At 38.1% G+C, this 16,128-nt stretch overlaps 1 protein-coding gene across 5 annotated transcripts in view; it reads right to left on the reverse strand.

Annotated features, from left to right (window-relative positions):
• The window catches only part of LOC133523806 (tyrosine-protein phosphatase Lar), a 701,140-nt gene that overhangs the window by 139,819 nt on the left and 545,193 nt on the right, over positions 1 to 16,128 (reverse strand). For all 5 annotated transcript variants that reach the window (XM_061859542.1, XM_061859541.1, XM_061859540.1 and 2 more), the window contains one exon: positions 3,790 to 3,969. In XM_061859542.1, coding sequence (XP_061715526.1) covers positions 3,790 to 3,969 — 180 coding nt within the window. The remainder of the gene's footprint in view (positions 1 to 3,789; positions 3,970 to 16,128) is intronic.

The following is a 16,128-nucleotide window of genomic DNA, read 5'->3' on the forward strand; positions in this document are numbered from 1 at the left end:
GTAGCTGTGGACGATCTTGGGCCGATATCGTAACTCAGTTGCATCGGGATCAAGGATGCTTTACTACGGAGTTACACAAAGTGGCTTGGTTTTTTCATGGTGTCAATTGATCCTTTTTATTGAGAATCGATTGAATTAAAACAAAAGAAATGTCTTGGATAATCGACATATATGGAGCGCCCAAGGTGCTCAAAAATATCTGAACATGCATTTTGACGTCTAGGCTTTGATCAGATGTTACTGAACATCTTCGCCCCTCCGATATATCAGTTGCCAACTGGACAAGAAAAAAAAAAACAAAAAAAAATCGAATGAATGGTCATCTAAACTGATATTAGAATTGACGTCAAATCAAATTCCTTTGTTTTTCTTTTGAAATTTGAATGTTATTATCAAATCGAATTTGATGTTTATGCAATGATATCATTTTCACAGACACAGATAGAGATATATAGCGCGCGATTGTTTAATGCGATAAACGCATCGATTTTACATCAAATAATCTATATTCTGTTTTTTTTATTTATTCCGTAGACTAAAATGACATTTCATGTGGTACTAAGAAATGTCATGTCTTACATATGAAATGTCATTTTAGTCTACGGAATAAAAAAAACAGACCTTGATGACAACTGACGTGAAGTGGCGCTGAATAGGGCAGAGTGGCGCTCTCTTGCGTCAGAGGCCAAGATCCTGCTTGGGTCACCGAGCCAGTGAAGTAAGTAATCTAATGACAATATATTGTTTTTCGCGGTAAACGCAGCCGTAAGCGCCTTGTATTTTTTCCTACAATCCGTTGACGCATGCGTTCAACGCTGCACTTATCGCACAAAACAACCGCGCGCTTTAATTAGTTCTAACTGTTCTAAGAAGTTTATGCAAGGCAAGGTTATCGGGTTTTGAACGCATCATAGAGGGTTTATGATAGCGCTGCTGAGTAGCGCTGGTGGCCTAGCGGTAAGAGCGTGCGACTTGCAATCCGGAGGTCGCGGGTTCAAACCCCGGCTCGTACCAATGAGTTTTTCGGAACTTATGTACGAAATATCATTTGATATTTACCAGTCGCTTTTCGGTGAAGGAAAACATCGTGAGGAAACCGGACTAATCCCAACAAGGCCTAGTTTATCCTCTGGGTTGGAAGGTCTGATGGCAGTCGCTTTCGTAAAAACTAGTGCCTACGCCAAATCTTGGGATTAGTTGTCAAGCGGACCCCAGGCTCCCATGAGCCGTGGCAAATGCCGGGACAACGCGAGGAAGAAGAAGATAGAGGGTTTATGATATATGTGTAGATAAAATAATTTATATAATCTTACAAAGAGTCCCCGCATTATAACATTCAACATTATACAAAATCTTAAAGCTAAGACACTGAATATCAATGCCGCAGTGCTACAATGTCAACAATATGAAAAGACATAAAGCGCGCTTTCAAACTTTGAGCGGCGTCGCATATTGCATATTGATGCCCCTAAGTGCATATTGACACTCATATGCTGGAGCTGGAGTGAGGCTCAAACGGTTTTATCGATTGTTTTCCGTCTAGGGAAAATGTCTTGTTTGGTGTTTGATGTCTTAACCTTTCACTTGTGTATAGTGTAAGAGAGTAGCTTAGGGCCGGGACAAGTGGCGTACTAGAAGAGAGGCCCTGGGCGATAAAGGGCTAATATGATGATGATTATGTACCGTAGTAAAAATCGTAGTTTCAAAACATTGGCTGAGTTAAATAGAGCAGAAAAAATTGTACTCTAACAAAATAAAAAAAAAATTGTTAAAAATTCGGTCAGGATCCATATCACAGACAAAAGGTTAAACTTGTAGTTTCTTAACTGACTGAAGAAAAGTTGATAATTAGCGAATCGGCTGTATCTGATGCCAGCCCAAGACGATTGTGTTGTCAGATCTATTAACTCATACTTGTAAAGCTTGTGTACTAGGCACGCAACCAAGCATCTAATAATGCTCCCAGTCATTCTAAACGAGGAATTGTTGCTTCAGGTTTAAATGTTGTAAACATTGCTTTAGCCCGTCAGTAGTCAAGCGAAATGCCTTATTTTAGACGTCTCTCAGTGCATTATACGTGCAGTAATAAACGCGAGTGATCGTATCATGCCTACATATTTAAGTATTTGATATGAATCACGCAACACATTTTTTAATTGCTCATGAGTCTCATAAAGGTCATTAGATTGTGAAACTACCCAAACGTTAATTCGCGCGGTTTTGTCTAATGTCTTGTTTGTACCAAAAACTATATTCTAAATTAAGTATGTTTTCGGTTGAAATAAATACCCATTCAAAGTGTTTATAGCCAATGACGATCGACAGAATTGGCATTAGAAGAGTCCTTACACATAACGCACTTTTAAGATTAAGATTAGATTAAGATATTTATTAATAAAATTATAAATAATTTTACATGTCACACAGTAGTATATACATAAGTATCACAACATATTATTATTACTAGCTGTTATCGTTAGGTACAGTTTTAGCAGATTTGGTCAGTTATAATGGTACTTTTTCATATCTTAGTTTAGTAGTATAATTAGGTACATAGTTTATGATTACATCATTCAGTTGGAGGTATCAGTGGTCCTTAACATAAATTCACTTATTGTGTAGCACGCTAACCCAATTAAAATTTTCTTAAGTTTACTTTCAAATATTGCCTCACTAGTTGAGTTAATGACCTCTTTCGGTAGAGTGTTATAAATCTTTGCACCCATGACAACGAGTGACTTCCGGGTCTTTGCCAGTCGGCAGCGCGGGACCAGCAGGAGATGCTCGCCACGCGTGTTGCGGCCGTGGTTCTGCCCGCGGGTTGTATATAGCCCGAGATTTGCCTTCACATATTTACAGACCTTTAATATATAAACACATGGCAGCGTGAGGATCCCGTGTTCCTTAAATAACGACTGGGCTGGATAATCATTGGGCTTGCCCGAAATTATCCTAAGGGCACGCTTTTGTAGTCTAAACAGTCTATTGCATTCGGTTGCAGTGGCCCACAGCTCTACACCTTGAATCAAAATTGAGTGGAAATACCCATAGTATGCCGTTTTAAGATTTTGAGGCGTTAGAGTTGGCGCGAGTCTAGAAAGGGCGAAGCACGCCGATGCTAGTCTGCCGGCTACCGCATCTATATGGGGGGTCCAAGTTAGTCCCGAGTCAATAGTAAAACCGAGATATTTTGCTTGCTCAACCTGTGGGAGTTTTAAATTGTTCACATATATTTCTAGCGGACATATACCAATTTTTCGAAGTTGAAAGTGCATAATATTTGTTTTATCAATATTAAGAAGCATACCGTTAGATGAAAACCACTTGGCAATGTTGTGTATTACTTTATGGGCTTTAATTTTTAAGTTGTTGAAATTATCTTCATTTAATATTATGCACGTGTCATCTGCAAACATAATATACTCAGGCTCAGAGCACGCCGTCATAATGTCGTTAACTAGTATTAAAAAAAGGTTATTACCCATCATCGATCCTTGGGGTACGGCACAATCTCCTATGGGTTCAAGGTTCGATTTCGCGCCACGAACGACTGTGCTTTGTTGTCGGTTGCTGAGGAATGAGGCGATCGTGTTAAGAAAGTTGCCCTCGAAGCCGTAGCGTGCTAATTTGCTGCGTGCACTCGAGCAGTATAGGCGGTGTAGTTGGTGCTCCTAGTCGAAAATCGTCAAAATCGTATCTAAACAGGTCGAGCGTTTATTTGACTCATAATATAATTTAACTCGTACGTAAAATCCATATAATTTTAAGAGTCCTTAGTTGTAAACTTACCTTCAAACACCGTAAGCGTAGCGACAGCGGTCACGGCGTCTCCAACGCCATTTTCCGCAACGCACTCATACGTGGCGTCATCACGCTGCGCGCGCACCGGCTCTATGCGGAGCACGGCGCCGTTAGCGCCCACCTCCGTCACTTGCTCCATGGCTGACACTTGGTACCGGGACTGCATGCCTGTTGAAAGGTGTAAAGAGGTTAGGGGTGTCACAAAAGTTGTGTCATTTAGAAAGATTAGTTACATAAAACCAGAAGCAAACAAAAGTAGGTCCCGGATTTAGACTCTCAAGATTTTTAAGCATTCCTATTAATTGAAACACTTCGCAATACATAGTCATCTTCTTAATGTTTTCCATATACATAATGTAGTCCCAATTTTCCTCCCTAGATATTTATAGTACATATAGAACATAATTGTTACACAATTGGATGTATATTGACTATAGCTACGCCCCTTTGTTTGTTTATTAATTTTTCGATTTTTTCATTAATAAAAGAGTTACGGCCCGATTCGAACTTTAAGATACGTCAAACATTTGCTAGAGATACGATATGACGGTATCGGAGACGTATCTCAAAGTTCGAATCGGTCGGTTAGGAGCTTTTAAAAAAGTAAAGAATCTATGAGAATTCGCGGTGGGTATAGTTACCCAGTAATAGGTTTTATAGACGTGAATGTAAACCTAGCAAAAACAAATGTGTATACCTAGCATTAAGTTGCATGTGTCAAATGTATCTACTTAGTTGCAAATAAATATTGAAACATGTTCCTGGCTGGGAGTGGCGTCTTTTGTCTTGTCTTGTCTACGGGCGACGTTCATAAAAGCTCAAATATCCACCATCAAATCCAAAAAAGCTTTGTTGACGTTTCAACACTCCAGGCAAACAAAGAACGTGTAATTCTCATTGAAAATTTAAAACGTTAGGATAATCCCGAGTTCCTTTGTAAGGCATCCTTGCACTTTGCATTCCTCTCCAGATTGCAGCAAAAACAATGCATTCGTGCGTCCCGCGGAGTTGTAACTCGAGGGGGTAAAGTTTAAATTGCGAAAGCACTTGCGCGGATAAGTTGGCCGTTGAAGTTGGTAGGGCTACCACTTCGTTAAATGTTTGATGTCGTAGAGTTAAACTGGGACACGTCCGGGGATTGCAAAAATAAGACGATATAACTAACAAGGAAGGGTACCCAACCGTCCGACTCCGATTTGATTCATTTTGATATATGTTATAGAGTAGTCTAAAATAACGGACACGTATTTTTTTTTAGCTGCCCAAACTCAACCTATTGGGAGAAATTGTCCTCCAAAGTACTAAAAAGTTACTAAATCTTCTAACTCCTATAGAAAGTGATGCTCAAGCAACTTGCTAGTTAATGGCTGGTTTGAGTATATGTTTGAAAGCAGCAAAAAATAATGAGCACGTGTTTTGTTATATCAGCTAAAACTCATTTTTTCCTAAAAAAATCGACATTCGAAGTTTTATAATATCTTATCACTATAGTTACACATAAAGACGGGTGTTTTTTTAGGAAAACTTGAGTTTAAGCAGATATAACAAAACACGTGTACATTATTTTTTCCTGCTCTCAAACATATACTCAAACAAGCCATTAACGAGCAAGTTGCTTGAGCATCACTTTCTATATTTAGGAGTTAGAAGATTTAGTAACTTTTTAGTACTTTGGAGGACAATTTCTCCCAATAGGTTGAGTTTGGGCAGCTAAAAAAAAATACGTGTCCGTTATTTTAGACTACTCTATAACATATATCAAAATGAATCAAATCGGAGTCGGACAGTTGGGTACCCTTCCTTGTAAGGAAAAATACAATTGAAATAAACGAGTAAGAAGTCAAACACTCGAAACATCAGTACGACTAGGGAGCAAATCAAATTCTTTTATTAAATATATTTTTTGATTTGTATTTTTCTAACCAAAAACACAAATCAATAAAAATCTGTGGTCTCGGCCACCGGAGGGCTTCGTCACTTTTTCTTCAGTATATGGCATCTAATTCAGACGAAACAACTGCATTAAACTTTTACAAATAGACTCATTTTGATATCCATCACAGCGTATTTCATCGAACATGATGTGATGTCAAAAGGACATTAGGATATCGCTATAAAAGGATATTTATTCCCATAAACGGATTTTAGAACATTCAGTTCCCTAGTTTGTTAACGTGCCACCAACGTTTCCTTGTTAGCTTTTCACTCAGGTCGTCTAAGTACATTTGTAAACCAGCGTTGGCAGCCCTATCCCGACAAAGCTAAATCGCCACTCGTTGTATGTGCCAAGAAAATGTATCTCACGACAAGTGAGAATAATAGGGCCGTCGGTGTGACTGCGGTGAAAACCGCCGCTTTTATTTCCCTTTGACTTGTGGATACTTTAGATCCGATTTAGTTGACTTGTGTTCGATATATAACAAAGAGAGTGTATAAGGGAGAAGTAGAAGAGGGAGCTGGAAGGGGTAGACCTCGGCGGACTTTCTTTGATCACATCGGGGAAATCCTGAAGAAAGCCAGGTCAAGAGCACCCTAAATCGACGAGCGTGTATGAGGAATGTCATGAAAGTGAAGGAAGCGAAAGAGGCATGTCAGGATCGTAGCAAGTGGAAATTCGTGGTCTCTGCCTACCCCTCCGGGAAATAGGCGTGATTATATGTATGTATGTATGTATGTATGTATGTGTTCGATATGGAGTTTAGGGCCCAATTCTCAAAAGCTTGTAACTTGTAATACAGTCAGCGTCAAATACTTTGTAGCAACCAAAGTAGCCAAATAGTTCGGTACACCATATATTTAGTATGGTGTACCGAACTATTTTGTCCACTCCACTTTACAAAGTATTTGACGCTGACTGTACAAGCGGATGTCACTTTGTGACAGCTTTTGTTAGAAAGAGACTTCCACTTGCATTACAAGCTACAAGCTTTTGAGAAACGGGCTCTAGATCGTATTTTTCTGTAGACATTCTAAACGAGGAATTGTCATTTAGTGGTGCCACTCATGCTTTGGCGATTTATCGTTTATCTGGATACAGCTGACGTATGAGACCCTCGTATACCTATTATTAAGACTAATGAATATACGACAAGATAAGTTGTAACATGGTAAACCTGCATGGTGCAGTCACCACGCGCACTGGCCGGTAATAAAAAAATATGCCCTTTTCGCTCGTCTTTTTTTTTCTTCGGGTGATTTAAAGGCAAATCGCACGATTCAAATTACATTTATTTAATGTTATTAAAGCTTAAACGCTGTTTTATTATTTAAAACAGATTTCTTACTTAATGGGCTGCTCCGAACGTATGTAAAGATTGTATATATGTATAATAGTTTTAAGTTCTGCTTGTGTTTTAACCTAATCCAACTGTCACTGGTTCTTGTTCCGACTCGAAATTTAAGAACGAACGATTGTTGCAGCCCTTTCTTCTCGTTTAAAATTGAAGACTACTATTTTATTGTTTTAGAGTAGACTCGCGTACTGACGGATATTAGTTAATTTTATTGTACATATTTTTACTATTATATTTTTTACTATAAGAACTAGTTTCATTTAGTTACTATCGCTTTAGTTAGCCGACTACAAAGTTAGAATAATAGGGCCATCGGCATAGCCGCGGTTTTCAACTGCCGTTTTTTTTCCTTTGACTTGTGCATGAGATCCGATTTAGAAGACTTGTGTGCAATATCGGTGTTTAAGACTGAATGCTGTAACTCTGTAGAAGAGCCGCTCAGTCTCTATAACCAGTATAACCTATTCGTAAAGAAAGGAGTATCTACATTTTTGAACGGTAATCAGCGTCTCGTCGCTTTTATTTACTTTAGACTTTCGGATACCGTAAAACCACCCAACTATAGTCCAATACTGCAACTATGGTCCACAAGTTCAAAAGGAAATTAAGTATCTATACCAATGTACCTTGTGGTTTACTCCTAGTTTTACCTTCCATTTATAAACATACTTTGCCTTAGAACTACTAAAATATAGTAAAATACACACCTGAACGAGAAAAATTTAGTTTATTTGTGGACCATAGTTGGGAGCTTTGGACTATAGTTGGGTGGTTTTACGGTACTTGAATTCAGTTTTAGGTGCCGTTCGATATGAAGTCTAGTGCTGCAACGTATTTCTCTCCAACTCTGAGAAAAATGCTCATCTATCATGTAATATATCATAACCTATTAATATATTTTAATAACTAATATGATATATCAGATAAGTGACAAAAATAGGACCGTCGGCGTGACCTCGATGAAAACCGCCGCTTTTATTCCCCTTTGACTTATGGGACTATTGTTATATTCTTATTACATATTTGTATTATATTTTAAGGAGGAGTGGGTTATACTCAAAACACCGCAACAATATTACAGAATGTATTTCTTGCGTCTACAGCCAATAAAACGTAGGCCAGAAATGAAGAGACAGAGAAACAACGCTCCTCATAATATCTCATCACCAAAATATACTTTAATATCACCGCATACAGGGTGTATCGCCAAATATATGTGCATCCGAGTGATTAATTTGTCTACGAGAGCGAAAAAGCAAACAATAAACGATTAATCAGCTGGGCGCCACCGTCATTTGTTATTGCCAGAAAATGGCCGAATTCTCATACACTAGACAAGATTGTGCTGGTAAATTTATTACTGTAATCATTGTTCTAGGGGAGGTAATGTGAGTGTGTTTTTTTTTGCTAGTGTTTGCTGAGGGCTCGGAGATGGGTAATGTTTGTATGGGCAGTTTAGGAAGCCTGGAAATATTGTTGAGCTACTGTCTAAGTTAACAAATTTTCAGAGAAATTAAGGATTCCGTTTAATTATACAAGCAATTCCAAACACTGTACAAGAGATACAACCTCAACACACACTGTAGAGATTCAACCTCATCTAGAAGTGGTTATTTTTTCGGAATTAATACTTATTTTTGGGGTTCTATAAAGGTATGTCTGTGACAGTGGCTAAATATCTCAGAAACTAACTACTCACAGGCCAATTCGATGTTTAGTTATTCGATCTGTTTCCGATCTGATACTGGTCTATCAGTGTCAAAAGTGACATTTCTTCAACCATATCAGGAACATCCAATAACTAAAACTCGAATTGGCATTTTAAGCCAATTATTGTTTTGTTGCTGAATATGATCGTTAGATATGAAAAAAAAAAATTGGATCAATCACAACTGACAACTTGTCCCGAAAAAATATGTATGTTTCTGAAATGAAATATTACGAAAATAACTTAATATATTATAAACAACGCATGGGAGCATCATTGATAATGGAGTAAGCGCCACCGACAATATGGTCCCTTTTCATAGATAATGTCACAAATCATCATAATATTAGTACATATGTATATCTGACGACAGTTTATTTAACGACAAATTTTATCATTATAGAGATTGCATAATATGTGTGTAGAAACAAATATTTACTGAAGTCTTCAGAAAGCAACGGTAAATACGTTTTATTATGACGACAGTGGCGCTAGGCTAGTAAAATAAAGCATCATACCGATGGCCCTTAGAAACATACGAAGTGTTTGCACAATGCAGTTGAGCGGCCATGTTTAATTGACCCCGTTTCAGGACGGTAACGTTCGTTTGATAACACTTTAGCGATTGCATGTTGATATTGTAAATTTAATTGTTTATAATATGACAGACATAAGTCATTTATATTTAAATATTTTGGCTTAACCATGGCACACTGAGAAAAAAAACCGTTATCTTTTGAACGCATCTCGCATCAAAATGTGGCATACATGACATTATGTTTATTAATCTTTTTTTTTTAATATTAAACCCATACATGACGACTTCTTCAAGGCGACATATTCAGATGGTAGAGGCCCTCCACCTCGACCGGTTTCCCGTGTAGCAACGGACTCCCACATGCCAGCATCTCATCATCTCAATTAGTGCGAAACGTATTTAAAATAAAATAAAATAAAAAATAAAAATTGTTTATTTCAGACATGTGTCCATATAAGTATTAGTAAAACTTAAAAAGACTAAGTTAGTTTTAGTACGGTCGCCAAGCCGCTCCGAGGCCAGATTTAATTGACTCAGCTCGGCCTTACCCACAACCGGTATCAATGTGTTCGGACAGTTCTCCTGATCACCGTACATGCGGTAGTAAAGCGGAAAAATGGTGGAGGGGATAGTAATGACGTCACAAAGATGGCGGCCGGACCTATTCTTTTTGGCGGTGTATCTCGAAAACCACTTAACCGATTTTAATCATCGAGGTGTCAAATAATAGCTTATATTATGGAGATTATTTCCTTTTTTACAAACATTTACGTGAAACCTATAGGAAAAAAAATAATCACAAAAAACAGTTTTTTTATAAAATTATTATTTTTTATTTTGTAAAAATCTCCGTAAATATTAGCATTTCGCAAATTTTGTTTAATATAAAACATATTGCTTCATTATCAAGGAATATAATGAGCCTTAAAACATACAGATCGAGTAATAAACAATGAAGCTACACTCATTTATTTGCGCATGGGTAACGATAACTGGCTTTTACCGGTCGAAACTGTGGTGACTGTTACGATACGTATTGAATGGAATTTATAGAGTATCGGTTTTAATTACTGAAATTATAATTAAAATTATAAAAACCAGACACAATAATGTTACCTTACTTCGACGTTTAGTCTCTTTTTTCGTCTTAATCATAGGTAGGTACATATTTCTTTTTACTTAAAAATTTTATACAGGGTGAACTTTTAACCACCAGTCATACTCTGCGCAGCGACTTTATAGGTCATACTTAACAACTTTTACTATGGGACCAATTCCGAAATCGCGAAAAAAATTTTGACTGTCCCATATAAAGGTGCGACCAACTTTACCAGACCAACACTTTTCCAAACTGAGCTACAGCTGTCCGATGAAGTTAAGTACTTAGGACTAACTCTCGACAATAAACTCAATTGGAACAACCACATCAACAAACGGATAGACAAGGCGGGAGTTGTCTTCTGGCAGTGCAGAAGGATGATTGGTAAGAGGTGGGGACTCAACCCGAAAATTACCCTCTGGCTCTATAAGACGATAATCCGCCCCTTACTCTGTTACGGTGCTCTGGTTTGGTGGCCAAGAACAAACCTAGGCAACGTACGAGACAAACTACAAAGACTTGCATGCGCGGCCACCACTGGCTGCACGAGGTCTACCCCGACTGCAGCCATGGAGGTCATGCTAAACCTTCCACCGCTGCACCTACACATACAGCAAGAGGCCAGTCTCTCAGCGGTAAGATTGCGAACCCTCAAGATATGGTCTAACATCACAGGAGCTCTTCACACAAAATGCCTGGAAAAGGTGTATGACGAATTTCCAGTGCTTAGGTCAGGCACGGACCGGATTCACAAACAAGCTATCTTCGATAAAAGGTACAAAATACAGTTATATGAGGACGACAATCATGAAGGACTCAATCCCCGGGAGCTGAGAATCTTCACTGATGGGTCCAAAACAGACAGCGGATCGGGCTCTGGAACCTTCTCAGAAGACCTGAACATGTCGATCACCACTCCGCTAGGAGCCCATAACTCGGTATTCCAAGCTGAGTGCATGGGCATCATAAACGCGGCGGCTGCCATCACTGCAAGGAAGGTAGTAGGATCCTCCATCTGCATACTCTCCGACAGTAGAGCAGTCTTAATGGCTCTAAATAGCCATATAGTTACATCCAAACTTATACACGAATGCCACGAACGACTAATGGAGGTATGTCATAATAACAAGATCACCCTACAATGGTTCAAGGGACACAGTGGATCCCGAGGTAACGATGCTGCGGACGAGCTTGCCAGGCAAGGATCGAATGCGGGGGCGATTGGTCCGGAACCGATTCTTCCGATACCATTTAGCAAGGTACGCTCAATGCTGCTAGCACGTACAGGGAAACTACACACAGAACACTGGCTGAACCAGACTGGATGCAGACAGGCAAAAGAAGCCATGCCTGGCATCAACGGAAAACTCACAAGGGCGCTCCTGCAACTAGGGAAGGTCCGACTGAGTATGGTAACCAGTGTCATAACAGGTCATGGACTATTTAACAAACATCTTTTCACAACAGGTGTCACAGACAGTCCCCTGTGCCGAGGTTGCATGGAGACAGAAGAAACAGCCTCTCACGTGGTGCTGGAATGCAGCGGAGTGACTCCATACAGGGCTAAACATCTCGGATCTCCGAGAGACCTCCCCGAGGTCCTACTCAACATCAAAGGTTTGATAGGATTCCTCGAGGAGCTGGGCTGGCAGGACTAGCCCACCCCCAACATATCACGCAAAATAGGCGCAAGTCGTCGAGTTGCGGAAAAATCGCCCGAATACAATACAATACAATACAAGGTGCGACCAGACCGCAGCTTAAAAAACGGTCACGATACGGAATCGCAGTGACGCGTCGTATGCGTACCGTTTTTGACGCATGCTCCCCACACCGCTGCTTAAAAAACGGTGACGGTACGGAATCGCAGTGACGTGCTTCACGCGAATCTTTTTTGTTCGCAAAACAGTTGCGTCTTTTACGTCACCGGTACGGTGTCTGCCATAAGATCTCCGTGTAATATTTTTTGCGATTTTTACGCAGTTCAATCTACGGTGCGTCAGCTTATTTTAAGCAGCGGTGTGGCGAGCATGCGTCATAGACCCGGGTACGTCCTTAAACTACGTCCAAAAGAGAGGTATGGGCATTGTGAATGTCATCTCGCTTTGTGTGGTAGGGCACAGCCAGTGGGTGTCATTCCAGATCCAAATTTTCTTGCGTGATTCGGCATTGGTCCCATAATAAAAGTTGTTCAGTATGACCTGTAAAGTCACTGCGCAGAGTATGGCTGGTGGTTAAAATTTCATCTTATACCTATATTCGACACAAGTAGTAAGTACTTACAGACCAACTATGATACACATTTTGCCTGTATAGTGATACATAGTGAATAAATTAATACCTGATTTAAAAAATAAAACAAAAATAACAAATAGCATGTTATTTAATTCAGTAATCACTAATCAGTCTTAAACAATGAACATCATACTTTTAGATTAGACAACAAAATGTATATTTATACTGTGTTTCGACTTGAAAGATTTTACTGCTTTAAAACATAAGACAAACCTACCAACCAAATGTATAAAAAAAAATGTTTTTTTGTGATTTTTATTTTCCTATAGGTTTCACGTAAATGTTTGTAAAAAGGAAATAATCTCCATAATATAAGCTATTAGTTGACACCTCGACGAATACAATCGGTTAAGTGGTTTTCGAGATACACCGCCAAAAAGAATAGGTCCGGACGCCATCTTTGTGACGTCATTACTATCCCCTCCCACCATTTTTCCGCTTTACTACCGCATGTACGGTGATCAGGAGAAACGCCCGAACACATTGATACCGGTTGTGGGTAAGGCCGAGCTGAGTCAATTAAATCTGGCCTCGGAGCGGCTTGGGGACTAGGTACTAATAGTAAAAGTTGTTCAGTATGACCTATAAAGTCGCTGCGCAGAGTATGACTGGTGGTTAAAAGTTCACCCTGTATAAATTTTTTAAGTAAAAAGAAATATGTACCTACCTATGATTAAGACGAAAAAAGAGACTAAACGTCGAAGTAAGGTAACATTATTGTGTCTGGTTTTTATAATTGTCATTATAATTTCAGTAATTAAAACCGATACTCTATAAATTCCATTCAATACGTATCGTAACAGTCACCACAGTTTCGACCGGTAAAAGCCAGTTATCGTTACCCATGCGCAAATAAATGAGTGTAGCTTCATTGTTTATTACTCGATCTGTATGTTTTAAGGCTCATTATATTCCTTGATAATTAAGCAATATGTTTTATAATAAACAAAATTTGCGAAATGCTAATATTTACGGAGATTTTTACAAAATAAAAAATAATAATTTTATAAAAAAACTGTTTTTTGTGATTATTTTTTTTCCTATAGGTTTCACGTAAATGTTTGTAGAAAAGGAAATAATCTCCATAATATAAGCTATTATTTGACACCTCGATGATTAAAATCGGTTAAGTGGTTTTCGAGATACACCGCCAAAAAGAATAGGTCCGGCCGCCATCTTTGTGACGTCATTACTATCCCCTCCACCATTTTTCCGCTTTACTACCGCATGTACGGTGATCAGGAGAACTGTCCGAACACATTGATACCGGTTGTGGGTAAGGCCGAGCCGAGTCAATTAAATCGTGTTTCTAGAGGGCTTTTGAGATTTGGCGACCGTACTATTTAGTATTTAAACCTTATCTGTCAACAGTAAAATTGCTTTGACAACGTCTACCATGACCCCTTTAGTGGTCGTTGGCTTGCTCTTGGCGTTCAAAAGGTTAAAAACAATTGAAATTACATTAACGTTGAATGCTTTAAACAGTTCCTTGTGAGCCTATCGAATAAAACAGTACATTTTACTGGTCCGAAAAGACAGTAAGTTTTACTGTTTTGAGTAGCTAAAATGTAGTGACTGTTCGTTTATTTTTATAGTTTTTTCAATACTTACAAATATTCAAACAGTTGTATTTTACTCTTTTTCTAACATTTGTTGATATTGTATAAAGCAGTTAATCTTGATGAAAATCACTTTAATGTGGGCTCGATCATATTTTTTTCAGTGCAACGTGGTAAAAGTAAAAGTTGTTATTTATTGAAATTGATATGGCAAATGATACGATGGCGTCAGTACATCTAGTCTTTTCTTTTTGTCGTTTTCTTTTCTTTCGGTTGTCTTGCATCACAATAACGTGACGAACGCGTTTGCGTTAAGTCTCATTTTATATAGGATTTTGAGTTTCCAAAACGTCCCGCTTGGCGCGCTCTTTCTAAATCCAATACAAAATGAGACTAAACGCAAACGCGTACGTCACGTTTCAAAATCGAATTTATTTACACTAGGGGTACTGAATTTCCTGCACCTCACTTGGCAAAGTAAACTGTAATGTATGTAAACGTTAGCCACTTATTTAATCCTGTTTATTTATTTTGTATGTATCTTTCAAAATATTTGTAATGTTTTCACGGTAATTTAATGTCTTTTGCACTTAAACTGATGTAATTGTTCCATTGTTATTTATTAATTTTTCCATTGTTATTTATTAATACTTTGTACGGCATGGCGTTTTAGATTATCTGACATTGTCATTTCTGTCATCTGTCATACACGTAGATGGCGCTAGTAGCTGTTGCTAGTGGATGCGTTCAGTTTTACGAGGCCGTGCCGTACAGTTGCAATCGTGACCCACAAATGGTCTCGTCAGAAGATCAGCGCTGACCTGCAGGTCAGCATTATGCTGAAGCGAGCCTATTTCGTGGTAAACTATTTCAATATGTTTAAATCTTTTTTTTTGTAATATATATACTTCTGTATGTAAATTAAGTTTTACCACGAATAAATGATTTATGATTATGATACCACCCAAAGTGACCCAAAACATCGAAGATAGTTCGACATGTTGTGATTGTGTGTCGGTCCACCAACGCGTGCTTCCGTTGAAATGAACCTCTTTGTAATCAAATATGTCCAGCAATCTTCGACTTAAAAAAATATAGTAAACAATTATAATCCATTTAACAAGGCTAAAGATACATTGAAAATAACATTAGCGATTTCAAGTTTATACTGTAATACTGAACCTCTTTGTAATCGAATATGTCAAGCAATCTTCGACTTAAAAAAATATAGTAAACAATTATAATCTATTTAACAAGGCTAAAGATACATTGAAAATAACATTAGCGATTTCGAGTTTATACTGAAATACTATTGGACAGGGCGGACACGCTATTGTACGAAAAAATAATGTTTATACATATAATAAACTAAAAAACTTTACAAATTATACACCTAAACCTTCCTCAAGAATCACTCTATTGATAGGTGAAAACCGTATGAAAATCTGTCCGGTAGTTTTTGAGTTTATCGTGAACATACAGACATACAGACAGAGAAACGCCGGACTTTGTTTTATATTGTGTAGTCATATTTAGATTTAGATTTTTAAGTTTAATTGTTTAGATATTTCATTCCGCATTGTGTTATCGTAAACAAAGTGACATTATTTACTTTCGGTAATGTGCATAATACAGTGAACATCAAGCAGAAACGTGAACGTGAACGTGAACACCGAAGTGGCCAAATACCGGGCGTGTAATGTTTAATGTAATTATTTGAAAAAATCTTACATTTGCCATAATGCTATTTCATATATTACTACTTGTTATAATGTATTTATTATTATACGTTGATTTTCTTATAGTATGATTTAATTTAGCCTTAATTGATATAA

Source organism: Cydia pomonella, chromosome 12 (assembly GCF_033807575.1).
Source record: "Cydia pomonella isolate Wapato2018A chromosome 12, ilCydPomo1, whole genome shotgun sequence".
In the NCBI taxonomy this organism is placed as follows: Eukaryota; Metazoa; Arthropoda; class Insecta; order Lepidoptera; family Tortricidae; genus Cydia; species Cydia pomonella.